We start from the raw sequence: 25,963 nt of genomic DNA, 5'->3' as shown, positions 1-25,963 counted from the left end.
AAGCAAGTGTTCAAGCTGTTATTCCGTGGCTTAAGTACCTTGGTCCTTGAATACAATCCCACTTCATTTGGGGTGACATTCTCTTGTACATCCTTGTTCAGAGGCTGAGTAGTTTCTATGCAGGTGAAACAACAACCAATAGTCACTGTGTTGTGGTCGGATTCTAGGTGTCTGTGGGGAGGATTTCTCTCTGGTTTGTAGGTCTCACACAGGTCTGAAACAACCAGATAGCGTGGGACAGGGGCTGTCACAGACATCTGCCTCAGCTGGTGTTACCGTTGTATTTGGAGCCTGGTGCTTGACTCGCGCTCTCTCACAAGCTTAGAGTGCTGTAGTGCTTTCCTCAAGTATTTTAGAAACCCAGCACTGTCAATGGAGCTTGTTCCTGTGCTCTCTGTGTGTGAGCTGAGCTACCATGCACAGACACAGTAACATTCTTACAGTCTCTTTAAAAATTAATACTAAACAAGACAAAGAAAAAACTTAAGCAATCGCCAAAAATTGCATTAGATAGCTAACTGGGTCAATGCCTCCCCAAAGACAGATACAGACAGACAATCCACAAACATCACATCTTGACTGGTTCCAAGGTGAAACATAATTTGTATAAAAGGCTTTCTAGTCAAAACATGAGTCACAAATTAATCCCTGATGTGTGTTTGAAGTACAGACCTCCTGAAAGATGAGCTCTGGGGAATGCTTGTTACTCTATCACTTTTAGTTGGTTCATGTTTTCTTCATTTCTTTAACCCGTTTCTGTTACTTCTTCAGATATACCATTAGCTTTTGATTTCTTTAATTCTTGTGATACTTTATGAGGATAGGTACTGCTTGTTTCTTCTACTGTTTCAGTAACTATGACTAATGAATTGGTATCTGCAAGGCATGCTTAGAAAAATTGAACTGAGCCTTGCTGCTCTCAACTACAGGTTTTGCTGTACTTTAGGGAAATCAGAACTTGAAATTTTGCCCATGCTTTTGGTTTGTATCTGTCATGTCAACCTACCTTAAATGCATTTTCTTTTCTTTTATAGCTTGTTTCCCAAGGATATCACATCCAAAATGATACAGGGTCTTGTGCATTAGTCATTGGGAACAATGTCTTAAACTTTGCCTATTTGTTAGTGGGAAGTAGTGATCACCTCTGCATTTAGGCTGGTTGTTTGCTGCTTTCTGTGATAGCTTTATGCCGTCAGGTAACATTTTCAGTAAAACAGTTTCCATTTAGTGTAGTGCACCATTTGTGAATGAGTGATGTGGTGGTGCATCTCAGCAATATCCTACCCCTAGTTAATGTACTTTCCAAAAGATAGTCTGGGCACTTTGCACATGCTGGGACAGTGTTGCCATCATGGAATGAAAAACTTGGGCTTGTAGAAGCTACTGCTGAAGTTACCCCAATAATTCTGAGAATCTCAGAAATCAGGTGTGAACAACCAGACTCTGAAAAAGAGAAGGAAGAAGGGAAGTGCTTTCTCACTTCTTAAAAGTGTAGTTTTAATGACACTGTTTTTCTTTTCTCTTCATAAGAGTTAATTACTTAATGAATCTTTCTGTTCAAACCTTTTTTGGGCTATCCATGTCCAGAAAGATTTATCAGTTCTGGGACAAGTAAGGCCATCAGATGCTCTTCTTTGGTATACCTGGAAGAGATGACCAAAATGTTAGTTCTGAGTACATATATGTATACATTTACAGGTAAAATTTACTTTTCTTCCATTCTTGAAACTTAATATGCCCAATGAATGAAAGAAAAGTACTTTTAAAATACAGTAGATAGATTTTTTTCCTCCTTTGTATATAAAATATGAAGTGGGCTTCAAGAAGTAACTGAATTATTTGTGTAGTTCATTCTGAAAAGTCTTGCATTTATTCACTTTACTTTTTTCTTTGATGCCAGACTGCTGGTATCATGGTGGTGCTCTTCAAGAAAGCAAGAGCAAGCAAAAAATAAATAAACATTTGTTCTACTGTTTTTAACTGAAAAGCTGCAATCATGCTGTAATTCATTTTGAATATTTGCTCTTTAGTATCTGCATGTCTTCAAGACTTGCCTTCCATCATATACCAAATGTGAACAGCCAGAATTCACTGTTTCAGTGACAGATTAATGTGTTTATTATCTTCTTAAATATTTCTTTCCATCCTTGTTAAATAACACAAGATATTGGGTACACAGATGTTAGATCTATATCACAGTGCTTGAGATTGGAATAATTTATGTTGTTTTTAGTGTAAAGACTTTTCTTGTTCAAGTTATACGATGCATTTGTGGGGAATTTGCAATCTATACAATCTTTCCAGTTGGTCCTTGTAGTGTAATGTCACAGGGACTTAGAGTCATTGATAAACTTTGAGATTATAAAGCAAATATTTGGCCTTTGGGAGGAGTAAGGTGTAAGTAGAGTGTGGTGTTAAGAAAGGTGTTGAGACCTGGTTTATGTAATGAAATTGGGTATCAAATGCTGAGTTGGGAGACTGTTCTCCTACAGTAACATATTAGCAGAGCTTCATGGGCTGACGAGTCAGGATGGTTCAGTGTCACCTTGTACAAAAGAAAGGGCAGGCTAGCAGTCTGAAATGGCTACTTCAGTGTTGATGTCTCTTTTCTAGGCAGAACTATATGTTTTTGCTATTGTTACATCTAATCAGCCACTTTTGAGAGCTTCTCTCTACCTGAGGCCTGAGCAGAAGCATATCAACTAGGTGACATTTGTGATCATTGTCTTTGTCCACTGAGAATAGAAAAGCCTCCTGTTTTAAATCAATGTCATTGCAATACCATCTATCAGACATGAATGGTGAAGTGAAATACTGCTCTTCTCAATCACAAAATTGAGTTGCTGTCCTTTACTGAGGAAGGTCACTTGTTTAAAATCTGAATTCTTTTATTGTAGCACAGTATGCTCACAGGTTAGCTTACAGAGTGAATTATCTGGAAGAATCTCACATAAATTGCGTCATGTATCACATCTTTGGATGCTCTGACTTCATCTGTAAATTACTATTTCTCTTTAGCTGGTGGACGATATGAGCACACGTGAGTGAGCCATATGGCAGAGGGTTGTTGGGTGGTTTTGAGGTAAACACTTGGCTTGGCAGCAGCATAGGATGGCACTCTCACTGCAGGCCATCTGTAGAAAGCACAGAGGAAAGAGCAGTCGCCTGACTCAGCTGCAGAGCTTCCGGATGCCAGAGCCAGATCTACTCTCCTGTGTCCTTTTCCAGTAAGGGCAACATGTGCTGATCTCCTTTGCTGGTATGTGTGTGGGATTATGCGTCTGGATCCATTCCTCTCCCACAAGCTGCTGCCTCCTCAGCTCCTTTTGTAGAGGCTGTTGTTGGTTTTATGAATTTTAGGTGTTTCTTGCTGATAGAAATGTTGCTGGATCCCACATCTTTCATATGTCTCCCATTGTCTGTTGTGGGTGTTGACTTACAGCCTAGCCTCAGTATTTCTCATGGGAAACTTGTGTGCTTTTCCTTAATTATAAGTGATATTGGACCACTTCCATTATCACATGCTATTTTAAAGATGTAGAATGTAGTGTATTGTGTTCCTCTAAAATGCTCCATTCAATCACACGGGTTTCACTGTCACCTGGATCACCTTGTCAGCCACCTGCTGCCCCCAGTACAGAGTGACCCAAGCTGCTGGTTGGTGCTGCCACATCTGGTCTGGAAGTGAAAGAGCCAGCATTTCCTCTTCGAAGGTCTGCAGTGCACCTGGAAGTGCTGGCTGTAAATGCCCTGATGTACTTCAAGCCAATGTGGGAGCATCAATTGTATTTTTGTGGTTCAAAATCGTTTTCTTCAAAACTACCTCTTGAGAAGTTTGGTGGTTTTTTTCTTTCAGTACATTACAGGTGGACTCACAACCTCAGGCTTCTGCTTTCTTTTGTCCCAATTAAGTCTTGCTCAGCTTCCTTAGAAGTGTTTTGGGATTTTCTTAATACTGCAAAGGATGATTTGCAATATGAAAAAACTTAAAAGAATATCGTCTTCAGTCAATTGCTGTCATTTGAGGTCATAATTAGCTAAAGCCAATACAGAATCCCCTTTCATGGGGTGTTTCTAAGCACCAACTGGGGAGGGAGGCACAAGGTGCACAGGAGCTGAGACTGCGGCAGGTGCTGTGAAATGTCCAGTGGCGTCTGCAGGGTGCAGCTGGGAAAGGAGGAGGTGAGCTGGGATGCTGCAGGGGACTGCAAGGGTGGGATACCTGCCTTGAGACTTGTATTTAAATGATCCGAAGGTATATGCAAGTCAGAATGAAGAAAGCTAGTGTTGTCACTGAGAAGGAGAAAGTAAAATAATTTGTATTTGAAGTGAAGGCTTCTATCTGAAGCTATTAAATTTAAAATGCACTAAAGTAGTGGTCTTCCATGGAGCTGGGACTATGGAGACACACTGCAGTAACACTGATATGTTAATCTCTTCCATGTTCAGGTTGCTGTTGGCTTTGTAACAATAATGTATACATAAATGTGTTCCCAGTGGAAGAGATTTGTTTGGGTTTTTTTCCATTGAATGCATACTTTTAGTTTCCAATTACTTCCAGTAGCAACATGGTAAACACTTCTTTGAACAGATTTTAAAAAGTAAAAGACAACTTATTCAGTCTTGCCATACCTCTTCTGAGGAATCTATCCTAAAATTAAAACCAAATTTTTTTCCTAGTTAGATGTTGGTTGTCCCTGACTATCCAGGATGAGAGAAGATAAAGAACATCAACAGTTCTCAGAACTTGACTTTATTTTTCCCCTGTTGCTCCCTCAAGCCCTACATTTTCTATCACTATTTACTAAGCTTGTTTAAAAAGATGTACAGCCCTAGTACAGGGATTAGGACCTTATAGTTCTCTAGAGAAAAAAATTATTCTGCAGAAAAAATTTGTCTTCTGTTTCTTGTCAAAAGCTATCAACAATCATGGTGGAGGACCTGAGGTGACTCTGAGGTTCCAGGCTGAACTTACAAAACTATTAATAAGTAGGGAATTAAAAAGAGACAGGAAAAAGAATAAAACTCAGACCCCCAGGGAGCTGCTGCACAATTGAATACATCATGCTAACTTTACAAAATACTGAATTAATTTTGTCCCATATTTCTTCTAAATTAATTTTAATTAAAACGTGATAGTTCATACAAGCAGATTATAATTGCTTTTTTCCTAGTGTGGTTTGTACAGAATCATTGCAGCTGCTGTCAGTAAAGATTCATTGGCTGCATCTGCATTAGGATTTTGGCTCCAAACATCAATGTAACACTGCAGTGACTCTTTTCTCATCTTCCGTCGTCACCCCCACATCCTGTTTGATCAGATCACAAAGTGTGTTAATGCCCATGGTGTAACTTCCTTCAGGGGAAGTTAAACCAGAGGTCTCCTCCAGGAATGCATTCAATGTTCTTGGACTGTTTTGGAGATCTGAAGGTTTAAATCAATGATAGAGTCTCAGGGCAGCTTCTAACAGCCTGTGGCAATGTTCTGCATAGGGGACTGGGCTAAATCTAGTCACACATAAAACCTACAGGTGACATGTCGTGTACATCCAGGGACCTCGGCTTCAAACGACTTTGACCTGGTGATCCCTGCCTACTGCACTGCCTTCCTTGCTGAGATGCACACAGTCATACTGCTTCCTAAACTTCTATTGCTCAGAGGAATTCTCTACACAAATGAGCGATCCTCTGTGTTAAAATGCATTGTGTGATTTAGTGTACATGCATATTGTTAAACTAAAGCATGTTTGGGCAGGGGGATTATATGTATCCTCCCCTTACGCTAGTCCAAGTTAGCACTTCTCCAAGGATGGGAGGATTTCATAGTATTTTCTTTTGTTAGGGAAACCACTTTCCTCTGTGGTGGAATTGATCTCTGAGTTACCATACAATGGCCGGACTTTTCTTGTAGCTTGCTTGTAGTTTAGTGTGTCAGATGCAGAGATCAAGTTAGATGGCTGCTGCATCTTAGCCTTACTCTGCAATTTTTACTATATTTAATCTTAAACATGTACCATTCCCTTTAGATGAATGTTAATTGATGAACGATGATTCCTGCACGCATTTGTAGGCTGGTAGTTATCTCTGGCAAAACACTTGCAGAAATCAGTTTGTGACTGTGGGCATATTTTTCTTTTTCCATATCTCTCAGTGTTTCTATGAAAAATTATCATTGTCTAGCATGTGTTGCCCTAGTGCTGTCCAACATGGAAAACTTCCTCTGTTTGTCTGGTTCCCCAAAGTCAGCCTGACAGTGTGAACTCAGCAAAAGGGGTTTCATTTCTTTGTTGTAGACTTGATTTTATATCTGCCTTTTTTTCTGTGTGCTGTAGAGAGGCAAGTCATTCTTACGTCCACTTTTGTGCCTTCTTCGATGCTTGTCTGCTGGTGTCTTCATCCTCTCTGTAGGTCCACAGTGCATACATGTGTATACAGCTGGAGAATGTACAAAGAAAGATGTGTGTAGGTGAAGAATGGGACTGAATTAGCTTCTCAGATTAGCATCAGAGCCTGCACGATCAGCAGTAGTGATTTCTCTCAGTGACTACGTGGTGGCTCAGAGAAAGCCAGCAAATACAAGGTCAGTAAATGGAGATGTTTGGAAGTCTACCCTAAAACATAGGTGGCCTAAACAGCTCAGCTTTCTTCCAGCTTTGCACTCCCTCTGTTTTTGTTTACAACTTTCCCCCGGACTTCCTGCTCAAGACTTTTTCCTTTTAGCCTGCTTTATAGGTTGGGGACAGCTGGCAGAAGGCGCAGTTGGGCAATGATGCTTTTACTGAGAAACAGGAAAATATTCTCCTGGTATCCATAGAAAGATGCAGATGCTTCTTATATCTGACACTGAAAATTAACTTTCACTGTTTCCTGACCCAACCCAGTGCCAACCAGACTGTTGTAACTCATTGATGGTATGAAGCAGTTTTGCGGATGCCTTCAGGTTCATCAGTCTCTGCAGCCTGACCAATTCTAAATGGAGTAATTGCCCCCTCTCTTTTTTTGTTAAACAGGAGGTAGGACTTGATATTTTTTCTCTTGTCTTTAGTGCTTATCCTTCAAACATCCGTTTTTCATAACAAGTTGTTTTTCCTCTGGAAAGTGGAGCTGTGCATTAGAGAGGACGTGCATGTCTGGGTAAAATTCTCTCCCCTTTCTGTGCCACAGGCAATCTTTCTGACTGATCATGGGTGGGAAATCTGCAATTTGCTCTGAAACCAAAAAGGTTACCTGAAATTCCAGCTATGCTAGTGGTATGTTTTGCCCTCAAATCTAGGAAAACCAGGAGCTTCTGGGGAAACTGAAATGCTATTTGGTAGCCACTAGTTGCTAACCACATAGTTGCACTGGGATGTTGAACTGTGCTATGTGAAATTTGTCTTACATCATGTTTGTCTTCAGATAGTGTCCTTTTAGACAGTGATTAACTTGATAAGAGTATAAAAGCATCATAAAAATCTGCTTCACTGGAAGTCTGAGGAAATGTCTGAGAATTCCTATATCTTCTTGGAAAATGGATTTCAGGTCTCTAAATAATTAAATACAATCTTTATGATCTTCCTTTCTCTCTGCTAGATCTGTGGGGATGCAGAGAAGCAATGAAAAGGCCCTTGTCCTGCATGCTTCTATCTTGTAGTGCATATTTACTGTGGGGAAAGATATTAAGAGTTATCTTATACTCTGCTGGATTTTCAACAGCTTTTTAAAGAATTGCCTTTTAAAATATATTTATAAGGAAACTGCTAATAAACATGGCATTTAGGCAATGCCATTCTATCTTCATTATGCTGAAAATGATGAGAAGGCTTTCCACTTTGACTGTTTGTCTTACAGATTGCTTGCAGATTTATTGCATAGTACATGAGAGACCTCAAACTGTCCAGTATGGAGTATTGATTATATTTTCCCTAAAACCAGCACCATGTGGGAAGATGTCTTTTGCCTGTTGTTTTGTGAGGCATTATAGTATTTTTTTTTTAATTTCTTTTTATCTAGGAGCTTTTTTTCACCAGGTTAGTCACAGCTGGTGATACAGCACATCTGTGTGACAGGTTCAAAAATTAAAAAAAAAAAAAAAGATTTAATGAAAGCAAGACCCACAGTATGTTCTCCTATTAATCAATGGGCAAAAAGTATTTCACCTGTCCGAACAATTGTACATAGATCCAGCTACTTACTGTAAGTCTCCCTGACACTAGCAAGAATTACTCTTGAGGAACTCTCTGAAGTTTATGCAAAGGCTATCTCTCTCTAATTCATGGAAACCAATAAGACCTTACTTCATGGTGAAGGTACATTAAAAACAGTCTGTGCATCTTGCTGGAGGAATTTGGTTGCTAACACTGACAGCATTATAGAATAAATCAAAAAAGAGGTTACTAATCTGATCATCCATAGGCTTTCTTCTTTGTGCAAATAGAAGAAGCATGCTTCCATGCTGGTTTTGCATTGATGCTAATGCTTATATCTGATGCAAAATTGTGAAGAAGCATGGTTTATTGTGAAGTACTTCCTTACATTTGAAACGTCAGAGTGGCTGGATCATAAAAATTCACGTAGGCTGTATGCAAGTCCTCCAGAAACTGGAAGGTTTGAAAACTGTGTGAACGTCACCTTTTCATACTATTCAGTTCTTGTGAAGAAGTTCTCTCTTTTTAGGATCATTGACTAAGATATTATCATGTTCTCTGCATGTTTATATTGCAAGTTATCACTAGTTCAACCAGCTATAATACTTAAGCAGCTGTTTGATTTGGAATCACTGCTCCAGCAAGATATAATCTGCAGTAGCAAAACTTTGGCTCTTTGTTCCTGTCTTACAGACCATAGAGAAAAACCATACACCCACTGCATTGTGGAGTTTTCACACTTTGCTGTGTCAAAGTCTGTCTCATTGCCATTTTGCCTTGCTAGTGGCCAGCACACGGTGCACCATAATTATGATTTTGGTTTTCCATCTGACATTTTATACAGTCCCTTTTCCTGTCTGATCTTGAAATTACTATGTTCTCTATTCACCTTCAATGTGCCCCTTCTGATTTTACAAAACTTTTGTTGTAATCACGACTCCTAGTCTTTTTTTCCTCCAGCTTGAAGGATAGTGTGCTTGATTTGTTACCTTCATCTGTAGCTAAAGCAGAAGCCTAGTATGCTAATGAAGGCAGAATCACACTAAACAGACTGTTAATATTAGTGTGTTGTGAATCCAGAAGTATGGTATCCTTGTATATGCATTTTAGTATCCAGGGGCCTAGTAAAAAAAGTATGAGTACTGGTGTATGTTGAAACCATTCCATTAATTTATTCTTTTTGCCTTTTTCTTGATGTTTTTCCATTTGTACAATATTCCTCTTTTTGAGATGAGGGTGAGAAAGCAAAGGGGACCAGAACTCTTTACAGCACTTAACTATCATAGAATGGTTTGGGTTGGAAGGAACCTTTAGAGATGGTAGAGTTCCAAACCTCCTGCCATAGGCAGGGACACCTTCTACTTGGCTAGGTGTTCAAACCCCCATCCAACCTGGTCTTGAACACTTCCAGGGATGGGTTATCCACAGCTTCCCTGGGCAACATGTTCCAGTGCCTCACCACCCTGATAGTAAAGAATTTATTTCTTATATCCAAACTAATCCACCCTCTTTTAGTTTAAAACCATTACCTCTTGTCCTTTCACTACAGACCCTGGTAAAATGTGTCTCCCCATGTATCTCATAAGCCCCCTTTATATATTGAAAGGATGAAATAATCTCTCCTTTATTGCTTTGTCATATTTCATACCAGTTATGGAAGTTGTCAATTTTGTATTCTACACTTGCTGTTTTCAATATTGATTTCTATTCTTTGAAGAGGCTATAAATTCAGGGTACTAGCTGCCAGTCGAGTGTGACTGACAGGTTCTTGATTAATGAAGCCTAGTACTGAAATTGCAAAAAGGGGTGGATAAGCTGTTGGTAGTATGGAGGTAGTATGGAGCTGAGTTTTACAGGACCTGTATGTAAGGTTGCTTTTCAGTCACTGTTGTTTATGATGACTGTGAAAATAGTACTAGTAGTATGTATTGGAAAGCCAATAAGATTTTAATAGACGTAGAATGAAGTGCATTATCATGCAGTGTTGTGATAGTCTGTTAATTCCAGATATTCAGGTTGATTTTTTTTTCATATACTGCGAAGTACCAAACTTAGTTTTTCATTAGTACAGGTTGTAATAACTAGTACCATCACAGATCTTAGAATGATGTTCATTTCTGTAAGAATCTTGTGGATGACCTCTGAAAGCTGTCTAATTTAATTCCTAATCAAAGCAGAATAAATTAGAGCAGTTTGCTCAGGAACTTTTTCAGTGAAGTTTTGACCATGACCAGTTTGCAGATCTCTTTCTGTGTTTGACCACTTCCATGATACAAAATAAACAGACTTCACATCTGGCCCAAATTTTCTGCATTCCAGCTTACCTTTTGCCTTCTGTCCTGCCCTTGCACACCTCTGAGGAGCCCAGGCCTATTTTCTCCTTGCCCCTCCACCAGGTATCTGTAGACAGCAGAGCCTTTTCCCTTTACCTTCTCTTTTGAAGTGGAACAATTCCAGTTGATTGATTGTCTGCTTGTGTGTCATGTGCTCCAGACCCATTCACCGTGGTGGTTCTTCTACAAACTCAGGCAGCACTGTGGTGTGCTGCTCCAGCTGCGGGGCTCACAGCTGCTGTGTACAGAGGAAGAAATGCTTTCTTGACCTGCTGGCAGTGCTCCTGCCCCTGCTCCCAGCATGTGTTTGGCCCTCTCTGCTGAAAAACATGCTGTTATTGAGTGGCAGTGGTTGCCTTAGAGCCCTTTGTGTTTCTGATAGAAAATGGTTAATACTAAAATGTAGTAAATCAGCTAGTACTTTTAGATAAGGTATGATCTTAGGCTGCAGTTCAGGGAAATATTTCAGTGTGTATCCATCATTCTGTCTTCAGTGGAACTCAACTTTGTACTCAAGTTCAAATGCTTTACTTTAAAAAAAAAGTAAAATGTTGAAGCAGTTTCTTAAGACTTATTATTTTTAGCTACAAGACTTCTTATTTTTAGGTTTGCTGTGCTGTCTGTCAGCTATATATCCATTGATGGAGCTGTCCTCTTCTTAGGAAGCCAAAGTTAAAATACTTTGACTTTAACCTACAGTGGCTTTTTGATTTTTCTCCTCAGTGGTAGTTTTGGAATCCAGCTGAGCTGTGCTAAAATGATATTGATTTCAAAGAAGGTTTTTATAGCCTGTTTAAATGTAGACTTCATCTCTAATTTAACTTTTTTCCTTTTATTTTTAATGAAGCTCTTATGCTAATGGCATCCAAATTTTAAAAAGTGAGAGGAGTTTTTCAGGCCCTTAGATAAATAGGGTTTTTTAAAACATTTTTAGGGAAATGGTCTAAGCTAAACATTCTATGAATAAATTGAAAAAAAAAAGAGTGAGCGTGCAACAGATTGTATTCATAAATTCCTGTGGTGACTTTCATTGACCTCCAGGCTCCTTTTTCAGTTCTATTAAATTTTCCTTTTTCGCCCTTTCCTCCTGGGAATGTGTCCCTCTGTCTCATTCTTTTGAAGGACAAGAAATAGAAATCTGTTTGTTCTGTTAAACTACTGGCTTATGGCAGAAATTAAGATGTTTCAGTTGGAAACAAGGGATAGAGGGGGGAAAATAATATCACTAAACTAAGATTTTTTGCAGAAACAAATGGCAGAAAATGTAAGGCTGGAAGTGTGTTGTCCAGGAAATAAAATACAGTATCTATTTAATAATAGTAGTTAATAATAATATTAATACACTAACAGATGGGAAGATCACCTTGAGACTAAACTACTAGCTTGTTTGGAGGGAAGTCTGAGTGGTTTTGGTACTCTTTTAATTAATGAATAACGGCAACAACAACAACACAAACACACACACACACAACATAGCACTCCTGAAACTGCCCTGACTACAGTTTTCTGTTTAGTATCTTTCCTCAACTTAAAATGAAAGAAAAAAAGCTTTCTGATTCCAGATTGCTAAATGCTCTGCACTTCACTACTTGATGAGAGAGCAGAGTGGGAAGCTCTTCAGGCTGTTACAACACTTGGCTTATTTTGGTTGTGCCTGCGTAATGCTAGCTACATAATCTTATCTTTTCTCCTCTACTTTCTCCAGCCTTAAGTGAAGGTCACATAACTGTTTTCTATGTAAGGCAGTTCTGGAGCAGACTGTGAAAAGAAATGTTTATTTTCAGGCAGTGGGTATGCACAAGTCTGCTCTAAGGTACTTTCCACAGCTAGAAGGAAATCACAATATGATCCTTGCTTTTCTCTGTGCCTACCCCAGTTTTCCTATCAATGAAGGAGATAAATCTCCCTCTCACTCGTTCCCCCATTCCATGAGTCTGCCAGTACCGCACTGGGATCCCTCCTCCACCTCTGCAGGTTCTTGTTGGTCATTGTGGCCACTTCTCTCAGCTCCCACTGGCATCATGTGATTGGCCACTCTTCTCTCTTTGTTATCTGTTTTGTCATGTTTTTTTCAGTTTTAAAGGACTTCATTACAGTAGGTTCTGTTTTCTGTAGAGAACATATCATACAGAGCCAAAATGCACTCCTTTTTTTTTTGCTTCCCTACTTGCCACTGCTTCTCGTCCTATTCAAAGGTGTTCTTAACTGCTGCTGCCTTTGTGCAAGTACTCAGTCATATAGATTTTCTGTCACCAGAGCTTTATATCAAAGAATGTGCTATCAAAGGAAAGATTTTTTTTTTCCTTTTACAGATAAAAGAAAATGCCTTTGTTTTCAGAACTTCCGAAGACAACTCAACTTGCTGTCAAAACAAAACAAAAAAAATCTATATTAGGGTTTTTGTTCTCAATGTGTGGATTTAAAAGAGCTGGAGAGACCATTTATTTGAAATCTAGGTTTCTTGAGCAATCAAAAAACCCCTTCCAGTTCATCTAGGCATGGAAAGTCTCCCTTCACTATTTAATTCTCTAAAATCAAAGTAGTTATGTCTAATTAGCTTTTATTTGCTTTTAGAGCAGGCTGTCTTGTTAGCATAGAATCATGGAATGGTTTGAGTTGAAAAGGACCTTAAATATCATTTAGTTCCAACCCCCCTGCCATAGGCAGGGAATCTTCCATTAGACCAGATTGCTCAAAGCCCCGTCCACCTGGCCTTGCACACTTCCAGGAATGGGAAATCCACAGCTTCTTTGGGCAACCTGTTCCAGTGTCTCACCATCCTCACAATGAATTAATATCTAAACTAAATCTCTCCCCTTTTAGTTTAAAACCATTCCTCTTTGTCCTATCACTATCTGCTCATGTAAAAAGTCCCTCTCCATCTTTTTTATAAGCCCCCTTTAGGTACTAAAAGGTTGCAATAGCCTCTCCCCAGAGCCATCTCTTCTCCAGGCTGAACAGCCCCAGCTCTCTCAGCCTTCGTAGAAGTGCTCCAGCCCTCTGAGCATCTTTGCACATCTGAGCATCTCTGGACTCCATGTCTGTCTTGTGTTGGCGACCCCAGAGCTGGATGCAGCACTCCAGGTGGGATCTCACAGGGGCAGAGAAGAGGGGCAGAATCACCTCCCTCGATCTGAAGGCCACACTGCTTTTGATGCAGCCCAGGATACAGGTGGTTTTCTGGGCTGTGAGTGCACACTGTTGGCTCATGTCCAGCTTTTCATCCAGGAGAACCCCCAAGTCCTTCTCAGCAGGGCTGCTCCCAATGAGTACTTCTTCCAGTCTGTACTCATAGCAGTGGATGGTTTTGCTGTGGAAAGCTGAAAAATACTAAGACTCATGATTAGGCAAGCTGATGATCTTTTCTCCTTCTTGGCTGATAGGGAACCACGCCGTAAAGAAGGAAGTTGAAAAACCTCAAGCAAGCTTTCTCAAAGGATTAGTGAACTATATGAGGGAGGAAGTTTCTTCTAATGCTGGGAGTGGTTCTTCCAACATTGCTGGAAACAATATAAGACAGTGGGAAAGAACATGGTACTTAAGTAAAATTATTTTACATCTTTTCAGCATAGTTAATGCAGTTTTGATCTTAAAGCTAATTATCTTTTGATTTGCTAAATTTTACAGAAAGGAAAAATGAATGAAGTTGATACTTTCAGAAAATAATCATGTAATAGACAAGGAGAGGAAAAGTATATCATTCATACATAGAAAATAATAGCTAGATCTAAGTGCTTTGGAGGAGGAGTCTTTGGTGAAGTAAGATTCTGCAGGAACGTTTCAGATGATGCAGAGAGAGCTAGACTGGAAGCTGTCATTTTGTAAGGAAAGTTAAAACAGAGAAATGGTTCCCATGTTTGTCCTCTGTTACTAAGATCACAAACACGAACTTTCTTTTCTTTGGTCGCTTATTTTTAACTGTAGATCAATTCCTTGAAGATTTATCTAGGTGGAAGAGAGGGTATTGGCTGGTATTAGAACAAGAAAAGGTCCAGAAAACAAATCTGAATCTTGAGCTTAATTGATGCTAAACTGATGAGTGACTGTCTTGTTGCTTGGCTAAGCCTGCTTTTTTGGAAACAGCCCTCTACAGCAAGAGCACGAAATGCTGGCAGGATCCCTACATAGTTTTAGGCTGTTGCTACAAGCTGTTACCTAGATTAGCTGGCAAATAAATGTTTGAACCTGCAAATGACTTTGGCAGAGCCCAGTCTCTAACCATAGTTTCCTGGCTGTGAAATTTTGCTAGGTATTCTTCTAATAATTTGTGGGATGGGGAATCATAAGATTTCCAAGCACCAGATGTCTGCCTGCATTTGCTGTGGGATTTTATCCTACAATATTTTTATTTCCCTGGAAGAGAATGCAGTACATTTTCACACAGAGATGCTAAGATGTCATTAATACCCATTCTTCTGCTTTCATTATATAAACTCCTTTTAGAACTAGAGTTTTTGTTGTGTTGCCTTTGAAAATTATCTCTGTCTTTTAGTTGGCAGTGGATCGCACCCAAGCTCCTATGGTTACCATACACTTCGTTTTATCTGCAGAGGAAAATCAAAGTGCCTTTGCCAGGGGATTCGAAATGTACAAACCTAATTTGTGGGTTATGCCTAACAACAAGGATAACAGCTAAAATATAGGAAACTGGCATTAAATTGTAATATTTGGAAAGCATCACTCACTTTCAGAAGTAATGGTTTGACAAGAACAGCTTCTCCTCCCCTGTTTAGCTCAGTGTAATCTAATAAGGTTTTTTTTAGATGTGAAGCTAAACTTCCAAATACTATATTTTGCCTTTTGCTTATAAGGATGAATGTCTAGTTTGGTAGACAGTTTGGATCAAGCTACAAAATATCCATTTGGATCACAGCAATCCACTTCAAGTATCACCACTTCAAGCAATGTCACCTTCTACAGCAGCAGTATCCTTGTTTTTCCATTACTCTTTATCTCATGCTGCCATTTTGGACTCTCATTAAAGCAAGCTGTAGCATGTTTTGAACTTTTGTAAAAATTATGTGTTAAAGAAATTTACTTCAGATAAAGGAATTAAAAATCCAACCAAATCTAGTCTCATTGAATTAATCATGGCATTAGGAGGTCTCATCCATCAAAAATCTGACTTAATTTTTATTCATAGATTAGAAGAAGGAAAACAAACATCTTGGTGCTTTTTCAAGTTAAATGAAGTGGTTGCGATGCAGGAATGTGTCTAAATCTAGCTGGAAAAAAAACAACAGCAATTAAGGCAGAAATATCGCAAACAAAAAAAATCTGACTTTTTGGAGACAAATATCTATTTTTTCCTTTGTACAAATTGCCGGATGTTTAATATTTTTCCTGTGATTTATGTTTAAATCATCTGTGTCCCTCTAGTTCTATGAGCAGCTAAGTTGCTCCGTTTTTTAAAGACGTAATGATTTTATTGTTTTGTGCCATTTTAATGTATTGTCATAACTAACGCCATATTTAAGGGTTATCAGAAACTACTGAAGTACAATTTTGGATTTCAGAAGACTGATTTTCAGACGAAAAATGTATTTAATTCTGAAAACTTGGTTTGTTTTTAATTTTTTACTTTAGACCCATTCTCTGTAGTTAAAACCCATGTTCTGTCTAGAGGTGTTTATTTTTAAGACTGTAACATATGAACTCAACAATATGGATGGAAGGATTGATGATAGGAAAATGCAAATACAATATAGCTAGATCAGAGCTAGATAATTTTAATAAAAAGTTTCACACTCATTTTCTGTTTTAAAAACCACTCGCCTCACAGTCAAAGTCCTTTGGGCTTTTTCATTGAGTTGGTAAAGCTCCTTTAATATAGAGATTAGCAGTTTCTTTTATTTCTTTCATTCCATTTATTGGTTTGTAAACCTGAAGGCTGTGAATTTTATGAAAGAAAATACTTTAATTTTGTGTATGCCTATTTATGTGTGGCAGTTGCCATGGTACAGATTTGGAGTGAATCTTTTTAAACGCTGACTTGAACAAGTATGATAATTTTTATCATCATTTTTGTGATACAATTAATCAGAAGTCTGAAAAACTCCAAGTGCTTACTGAACTTAGCTGACTGAATATTCTAAAGGTTTAAAGTGTGAAATTCTAATGTAAAGGTCCAAACTTTAGTGCATGTACTCTATTGCAAAATTTCTGCAGGGCCCCACTTCAAGCGCACAAGCTGATTTGTGCGATGGAGTTTTGTTGAGACTTCATGACTCCCTCTGAGTTGCAAGCCATTGTCTGAGAACAGCTGCTTTAATTTCTAGCTATTCATTTTAGTGCCTCCTTTCCAATTGTTTTGTACAATGGGTCATTGTGAACAGAATTTTATATAACTTCCATAAAATAGATGAGCGGATCAGGACATCAGTTGCATCAGTTCCTTAGGAAATTTCTGCCTACTCTCCTGTCAGCCCTTGCTGTAGAGTTCCAGCTTATTCAATGAGCATGACCATTGAAGATGGACTGTAAGATGTAGGTTGGCTGAAAGGTCCCTTGAGGATAAAGATAGATTTTGAACTCAGTTAAGGCCCTTATAGGAAGTTTATGAAGAACAGAAGATCTCAACAGCGTGGATTTAGAATAGATGCTGCAGAATCAGTTGCCAGATAAGGTTTTTAAGCCCAAAGCCTCCATGCTCAGGTGTGATGCCAAATATGAGAACCTGAGGGCTGTCATTGGTGAATTAAAGTTCATAGGTACATTTCTTAGTAAATCTTTTTTCTTTGTGAAGCTTGGAGTTGAGGAGAAATCCCAGAGTATGTCTGAGCTCTGGACTGCTCCTAGCTAGCAGTGAGTGCCGACTTTGTTGTTTTTCCACCGAGGAAATGCCACTTTGACTATGGAACCATTTGATGTACTTGTCGGCCCAATGATGTCATGTGTCTTGCTTGAGTATATCTTATGAGATCTATGGATTGACTCTATTTATCTGTCACCAGATTTATCTGTCACTTGATTTTGCTTGAAGACATTTTGAGGTAATGGTGTGGCTAAATGGCAGGACATATGAGACTGTGTAATGTTAATGTTATGTGTAAACCAACTAGAAAATTCATCAGGCTGTATTCTGCTATTAATATTAAGGAAGCAAAGTTAAATGATGATACAATTGAGATATGAATTATAAATACCATCATTTTAAATGAAAATAAATCTTTCTTAGGCAGGTCTGATTATCTTTCAATGAAGAAAATGTTATCTAAACCCCTTGCTTGAGTCCCACTCTTGAAACTGTTCAAAGATTGTCAGCTTTCTGAAGCTGGAACTCTGCATGTCAATTCTTCACTAACAGACCCATGTAGGGTTTTTTACTGAACCAATACTTTTAATATTTTCTATATTTTTAGGAAAGACTTTGAAAATGTAAAATTGTAGATCCTTTTCCACCTCCCTTTTTTTTGGATGGCAGCAATTTTGACCTATTCATATTGTGATTAGATGTTCTGAATGGGTATACCAGATGTGATAAGATGTGTAAGACATAAAATATTTCAGCAGGTGAAAAAGCACTACTCTGTGCAGAAAGAAATTCATGTAAATACTAGAGTTGGGGACTTGAAATTTTTTCGTATTCTTCCATAGCTTTCTGTACTACTTTTTTTCTCCCCACTATACTTTGAAAGTTTTAAATAGAGAATAAAACTTTCTCTGTTAGCCAGAAATTTGGGGTTTTTTCCTTCATTAAGAAACTGTTTTCTGCGTTTTGAATGCAGCCTCATACCATTGCTACCAAAGGTATGGAAAAGATGTAATTAATTTCTGCTCCCTCTGCAGGCCTCTAGAGCTGTGCAGAATAGATCTATCCTATACCTTCAAATACCCACACTTGCAACTGGTTTGTGGAAATTGGGTCTTTTGGGGACTAGGGAGAACACTTCATCTCCAAAATCCAGATCTTAGCAGTGAGTAACGGCATTTCTGAAACAACCTCTCAATAACAGTGGAAGCTTTTAGAAAGGAAACAACGGATATATTTTGTGATAACTCTTGAGTACATTCAGTTGCAGCAGGTGTGCCATCTGTTAGTATGATATAGGAGAGCTGTACATTTGACATCAGTAGCAGACACTGTGTACAAAAATTGTTTCATTTTTTTGCTTGGGCTTCCTGAAAATCGTCTTTGTAGTACAGTGCAGAAAAGCAGAACTGAAATGACTGAATTGTTCAAAAATAATTGAAATAATTCAAGTTTGTTTGAAACTAAGGTGCAAAGCCTGATATGCCTGGCAACATTGTCTTGATAGCGATCACTTAAGAACTATTATGTATTCTTTTGTTGTTGTCTTGTTTTTTTTTAAGCTGGACCTGTGATCTGCAGAATGCTAACATACCCTCCAACTCGAAGAGCCTTAATTGTGGGTTGTGGTCTGCAGATGTTTCAACAACTGTCAGGGATTAACACCGTCATGTATGTATTTCCTACTTGCTTCTCTTTATAAAAAATTAGAATTAGTCAATTAGACCAGTGGCAGTTACAGATGATTTTCTGGACAAAATCTGAAATGTGAAAAATTGAGTATGAGAGATGGAATTCTGGTTGGAAATCCAGATGTTGACATATTTGACATCGCAGAAAATTCGTACAAGAGGATGTTAGTGTAAGGGCAAACATTTATGCAAACTACTCTGGGAGATGCATTATTCTGTGTTAGGGTTTGTGGTCAAAGCTGTGTTTGTCTAGACAGGAAAGTACATTTATGGTTTGAATTTGTGTGCAAATAGAGCAAAAGAGGGTGAGGGTTACACTGGCTGTGTTAATGAGATGGAACATTCCTATGAAATGCTATAGGAGGTAAGATGCTGAGGGAAGAACCATTTCCTGTTATTACATGGTTCTGTTATGTGTATGAAGACTCAGTAAATGTGGAAGTGAAGGATGATGTATTGGGTTTTCTGGTAAGCTGTCAGCTCACAAGAGTAGTAGCTCTTGACCAACGTGCAATGCACAAGACCTTGTTTAAGACGAAATTACTGTTGGGCTGCCCTACAAGAGTAACCATAATGACTATGTTTGCCATGTTGTTTTAAGAGGAAGTGTAAAATATGTTCCTGTAATGTCTTATGGAGAGAACTGTGCCTAAGGGAGCATGCTTCTTAGGAAATTGTCAAAAGGAACAGCTAAAAGGATAAGGCTTTTACTGGCGTCAAGTGCTACCATATGAAATGTTAAACATCTGCCATCTGTCATAAGGGAGAGAAAGAAACCCCAAATTCAGTATTATTGAACTGCAAAGGAGGAAAATCTCTAACAGGTGAAGAGACTTCAAAAAGTAGAGATTGTAACCAAATGTGGGAAACGGATGCGGAACTGGTAAGTTATGTGTGAAAACCAGAAGACAAGCACAGAAAGAACTTTGAGAAATTTTTCAGTCACGTCACAAACAAGAGACCTAGTAGTCTCCAGGCCCAGTAGGAATCAAGATATTGTGAGGACACTAGCAGAAGATAAATATTTAGCACCAAATCTCACAAAGATTCTTTTTGCATTTGTGTTAATTATAGAGGATATATGGAGCTTTTTTCACTGGAGCTTACTTAAGATGTCTCAGGTGGTCTGTTTCAAACTCAAGTGTTGGGGAGGAATTTCGAGATCAAACTGATTAAAATGAAAAATAACAGGTCTGGAGTAATTTGAATACATAATCACTGAATTTGGAAATGTAGCATAATTTACATGAAGCTACAGCCCAGAAAGTTTTATTTCAGTCTTTATCAAAATTAATTAACACTTCATAGTCAAATGGGAAGATATGCATTTAGAAATATGAAGATGAACATGTACATGTAGAATAAAAAGTAACAAAAAAGAACCAACATGATTGTTGTAGACAGATTGTAGCTTAGTTGGATGTGAGTTCATGGTCATGTTAGAACTTTATATCCCATATGAATTAACCATCCTAGTCCATCACAAATTCTGGCAAAGTTTCTTTCTTGAAGAAATCAGATAGTCACAACAGTAGGGGAGAAGTCCTCTCTGGTTGATAATTATTTAAGATAGGAAAAAAAAGAATGAGAATAGAAGATGAGTTATCACAAGCCAAGAGTAGACTCCTACAGGGATCTATATGAAGATCTTTGCTGCTTTAATAAGTCTGTGAAAGGAGCTAAACAACAAAATAACAGCTTGTACTCATACACCATTCACGATATTCATGGCTAGGCTTCGCGAACTAAGGTTTGGGAAAGGCTCTATCCACATTTGTTACAAGCACGCTGGTGGCTAATAAGGCCAATGCGAGATAGACATGTTTGATCGCAAAAGGCACAATAGAAAGACTCCTTAGGAGGTATATTCTGCAAGACACGATTCTTTCTGCATTGTCTTTTCTCCTCGAGAGTGATCCTGCGTGCTTTCTCAAAGGAAGCAGCAGCGTTATAGACGGTGTGTCTCCAGACCTCCTGATTGGAGGCCAGAGCAGACCAGTTAGACCAGTTATGTTGATCAAATTCACGATATTAAGATCCCCTAAATCTGTGAACAGTTGTGGGAAGAATGGCAAGTGCATTAACTATACAATATTATACAATTATGCTTGCAGGAGGGAACTGGCTAACTAACATGCATGGCAGTCTAAATTGTTACTATTCAAAAAAGAGAGCTTGAAGTTGCATTATCGTTCTATACAAACATCATGACGACATCCATGACCAATCTGAAATAGTACCAACAGTTGCAGATGTCCTTTCTTTTATCAAGGACAAACCAGGTTATGTGTGGGGAAAGAGATACCTGTACGGGGTGATTAGGACTCTGCAGCTTTGAAAAGAAATTAGGTCAGAAGAAATGCAAGAGGTATATAAAGCTGCTAATGTTATGGAGAGGATGGGGAGATCATGATTATTCATCATTTCTGATGACACGTTTTTGATGACTCCTAGCTCTTACCCAGCAGTAGGTTTAAAATAAGTGATTTTTCATGCAACACATAATTACATATTGGAACTCATTGCCACAGGATGTTACAGATGCCAAATGTAGAAGTAAGTTTAGAAGTTAATTAGGGAAACTTACATAATAAACATTATTAAAATGTTACGAAATACGATATGCATACAACCTCTGGCCAAGGACAGTCATTCTCACAATGTGGTTCTTGCCACTTTAGGATGCCTTATTAGGCTAGAACAAAAAATAGACAATTCACAAGGTTTATGACACTGATAGGTTGACTTTGTTTATTTTAAACTTAGTATATTTTAAAATCTCAAACTCCTTTCTATGTAGGAGGCTTTACAAATAATTTGAAATTGACCAAATTTGCTTGTGGATATGTAGGAGGACAGAATTACAACTGTAAGACATAGTTGAACCTTAGCTTTAAAATAATAAAATGCCTATAATAAACACATGAAGGCACTGTTTGTTAAAGGGCTGGATTGTAAACTGCTTGCAATATCCAGTGTTTTTTAATAATCCAGTTTAACTAAATTTTTCGTTATCAGGTGTGCAAGAAAAACATTCTCCCATGAAAGCACATTTTTCAAATACAAGTAAGCAGCTGTCTATTGATAGTTTACTTACATAGAAATTGGTGATTGCCTTCTAATGCTCTGATTAAATGGTACCTTAAGGAACTGTCAGATTGCATTAAACCTCTAAGCACTAGTTTCCTCTTCATAGTGTTTAGTGATGTCATTCTGGGATTGCTGTTCTCTTGCAGCAGGAAAGCAGGCACTTGTTATGGTTGGAAGGTCTAGGGTTGTGTGGACTTTCCTTCAGGGGTTTTGCAAACGTGTTTACTAAAAACAGTAATGAAAAAAGTTTTGGTGGTTGGTGTTCACTGTGCCTTTGGTCTGCTGTAAATTCTTGTTTACTGGAATCCCTTTCTGTAGGCCACAGAAGAATAGGCCGATGACCCCAGCTTGCTGTTGCCTGGCTTTCCCTGGCAGAGAATTCAGCCTCCGGTTGTCCCCTTTCTCCTTGTGTATTTCCATGGCACTCTGCCATACCGTGACCACTTAATGTGGCAGCATCCATGATGGGCCCTGACTCATTCTAATAGTCTGGCTTGAGACTTTTCACTATTTCTGATATAAAAGAATTTGTTAAATCTTGTATTTTACTGTAAGAAAGTGAGACCATTGGGGTGAGTGTATGTGTCTGAAAAACTCATTTAAACCCCCATAATCAAATCATAAAGAGAAATGAAAATATAAAGAAGAACACAATTGTAGAATGATTTAATACTTCCCCAGTTGGTATATGCTTTACTGAGTAACTTTTAAATTTTAGGAAAGGAAAGCTTGAATCAAAAAGTATGGGTGTTAGAGAATTTTGCAGGGGTCTAAAAATAGTCACTGAGTGTGCCCAGTAGTAGAAGAGATCCTAAAAATAAAATATCTACAAGAAACACATGGAGACAACAACAAAAATCTAGAGCTTCCATGGTTAAGTGTTGAGAAATCTGGTATAAATTTTCTGCTTAAAAATTGGATATCAGTAGTGAAGCCAATGAGAGCAATGAAATCCATGTGTAGTTGGATTTCTCTTGAGGATGGGGAGAGGAAAACCAGAATTGCTGTAAGAATTGTGGAGGACTGTGCTCAGTCCTTCTCATTGTGCAATAAACTGATCTAGTTTTTGCACAGAAATAGTTTCGTATCATATTTGAATCAGCCATGTACGTGCATAACATCCAGCCGTGAGGAACCAGGAACTCTCATCATGAACAGGATGTTACTGAATTGGTGAGAACGGTATGTGGAACAACCTCTGCATTGAGGAGGTGGATCTAAAAGAGAAGCAAAATGTAAAAATAGGCTAAGGAGATTGTGACTCTCACAGGAACAAATTCTAGCATGATAAATTTAGTCAGTAGAAGAATAAAGCTCAGTGACCTATTGCTTTGATTCCTTTTTTTTCCCCCTAAGAACAAGGGTTCACTGCTGTTCGATAAAGTGCCTGATGTAGAAAAAATGCTTCATTTTTGTTATGGCTCTTGCCAGCTTAACTGACCTGTAAAAGATAAAGTCACACAATTTTAGACAAGCATCTCTCACGCTGGTGTGAGCAGGTCTGAAATGGTTTAACTTTTAAGTTTCTTATCATTCCAGTATTTTCTCATCTTGAAAATGGAAGCTCACAGTTTCAAGCTTGGAGTCCCAAATCTGGCTGCCAGGAGATTGAGAAAGGCCCTGTGAAGGAGATTATATTCCAGAGAAGCAGTTACTACAGATTAGCTTCATAATAGTAATATATCCCAGAATTTTGCTAGACCAGTGGTGTTCAGATATTTTCAAGTGCACAGTCACCCATAGTCAAAACTTGGGGGAAGACGACCATCTTAAGGTAAAACTTGAAACTAATATTTCCCATCAGTTTCTTATTTAAGAAAAAAAAATATAAGAAGGAAGTAATTCTTGTTTTGGGGGTGGGAGGAGGAGGGGGTTTGAAGGATTTAACTATTTCAGATTGTTTGGTGAAAACCATCACTAGAGTACCTGCATGTTTTATCTATATGCTCATGTTCCTGCAGGACTATGACTTCCGAAAACATTTCTAGTACTGCACAGCCTCATTGCAGTAAAAAACCCCAAACCATGGAGAAGAAAACTTTTGGAAAAAATCCCAAGTTGTTTTGAATACTAGTCAGTAATATAGCCATAACTGGAGGGAGTTCAGTATTGTCGTGTCAGAACTGTACGTAGGTAGTGTGGCCTTGCTGGAGTTTCTGCTGCTCTTTTGAAGGCTTGCTGTCTGTTCCCACAGACTGTTTGTGCCCTCAAGACTATAAATCTAGATAAGATTGAAGGGACAGCTGTATCATCTTGATTATTATTACTCTCACAAAACTTTAAGTGGACTTGATGAAAGCCAAAGAAAATACTTTGTTCTGCAGTTGAAACACTGGGCTTGATGTGATGCTAATTTAGTAATTTGCCATTATCTTTTCACATTGTGTTAGAAAAGCTTTCTGCAATAGAAAAGTGGTATAATGTGTCAACAGGGAGAGCTTATGGCCTTCAGTATTTCATATACACCTTCTTTGCTGGTGTATATGATGTGTTATTCCTATTAAATGAAATGGGTTTTTTATTTCCAAGATATTCTTGCATCCCCTAAAAGTTAAGTGAATCCACACATAAAATATATTGGTGTTTGGATTTGGTCCACAGATGCTTTTGAGTTCTAACTGTCTTGCTTTTTTAATTTGTGCAAGCAAACAAAAGAGAAAAAAAAGATGATAAAAAGAAACATCTTTTTTCAGCTGGCAAGAGATAGGGAGTGCAAGAAAGTACTACATGGAGAAGAAAAAAGCTTAGAATAATGAGAGAGGAAAAAAGCTGGATAAAAGAAGAAAAATACAAAAGAGGACAAGAAGAGGTTATGTAACAAGTGGAAATTGAAGGTTTGAAGATAAGTAAAGAATATTAAAACAATTAACATGAAAAGTGAACAAATACCGTACTGAATGTAAATGAGAGAATGAAAGAGAGCAGAAGTGGGACTGGAAAGAAGCCAGAATACTTTTGGAGTTTAATAGAAGCTAGAGAGGAGTTTAATGGAAGCAAATCACATTTCCTGACAGGTTTAATCACCAGGTCTACTGTGCAGCAATTGCAGAGCTGAAACCTGGGAGGAGCAGAGGGCAGAGTGCACCTCACTGTAGCCTTAGGACCAAGCAGAGCTTGGGGTTTCTGCTCCACATGGATGTGCAACTGAATCCCCAGAGGGATGGTGAAAGCCAAGATTGAGAAACTTGCCTTTAAATTCCAGTTTTTAAAAAATGAAATGCTGAATAGGTAACACTGGACAGTGACTGCAAATAAACCATTAATTTTTTTTGTTGAAGATCATTGGATAAATACCTTGTTTTGTGAATTAAAGCACAAGTAGTAGCAAGGCTGTCTACTCTTTCAGCATCATGTATAATTAATGACTGAATGTATTTACAAGTTATGATAGACTTATAATGAATAAGCTGGTCATTGAAATGAGGTTTTGCTGGAATATTGGCTGATGATTTGGATATTGGAAAATAGTTGTTGAGATCTGTAAACAGATCTACTGGCAAAAAGTAGTGGTGGTTCATATTTTTCTTGTGGGGGTGTACTCAAGCATTGATTTTTAAAGTTGTATTGGTTTCTATTGTGTTCCCTGGCTCTGTATTTTAAAACAAAATTCAGAAAGTAGCATAAAAACAAACAAGCAAACCCCCAACAAACAAAGCAAGCCCCAAGCTGACACAATGCTAAAATGTCATCCAAGTTGCACAGCAGTTACTGAAGAACAATATATCTTTTATTGTAGACATAACTTAAATTCAGATTGGGCAGAACAGAATGCCATGTGGCATTTATTTTTGGATGGCCAGTAACTTGTCACCTGAGTTGTTCTTGAGTACTCTCAGACCCAACTGTGCTTTAAGTCTGACTGAAGGAGGGACGATTACATTAATGTTTTTTCCAGATACAAACTTTGTAATGTTGTCAGGATAATTGAGAAGATTTTGTAATTGACAAGTCTGATTTTCTCTGATGAGTCCA

The 25,963-nt window shown here is 38.3% G+C and overlaps 1 protein-coding gene across 1 annotated transcript in view; it reads left to right on the top strand.

Moving 5' to 3' along the window:
- The window catches only part of SLC2A13 (solute carrier family 2 member 13), a 148,654-nt gene that overhangs the window by 52,648 nt on the left and 70,043 nt on the right, over positions 1-25,963 (top strand). Inside the window, exon 4 of the mRNA XM_027679305.1 lies at positions 18,773-18,881. Within this exon, the coding sequence (XP_027535106.1) occupies positions 18,773-18,881 (109 nt within the window). The remainder of the gene's footprint in view (positions 1-18,772; positions 18,882-25,963) is intronic.

This window comes from Neopelma chrysocephalum, unplaced genomic scaffold (assembly GCF_003984885.1).
Source record: "Neopelma chrysocephalum unplaced genomic scaffold, ASM398488v2 Primary Assembly neopelma1_45, whole genome shotgun sequence".
Classification (NCBI taxonomy): Eukaryota; Metazoa; Chordata; class Aves; order Passeriformes; family Pipridae; genus Neopelma; species Neopelma chrysocephalum.
This window is presented reverse-complemented; position numbering and strand designations above follow the sequence as displayed.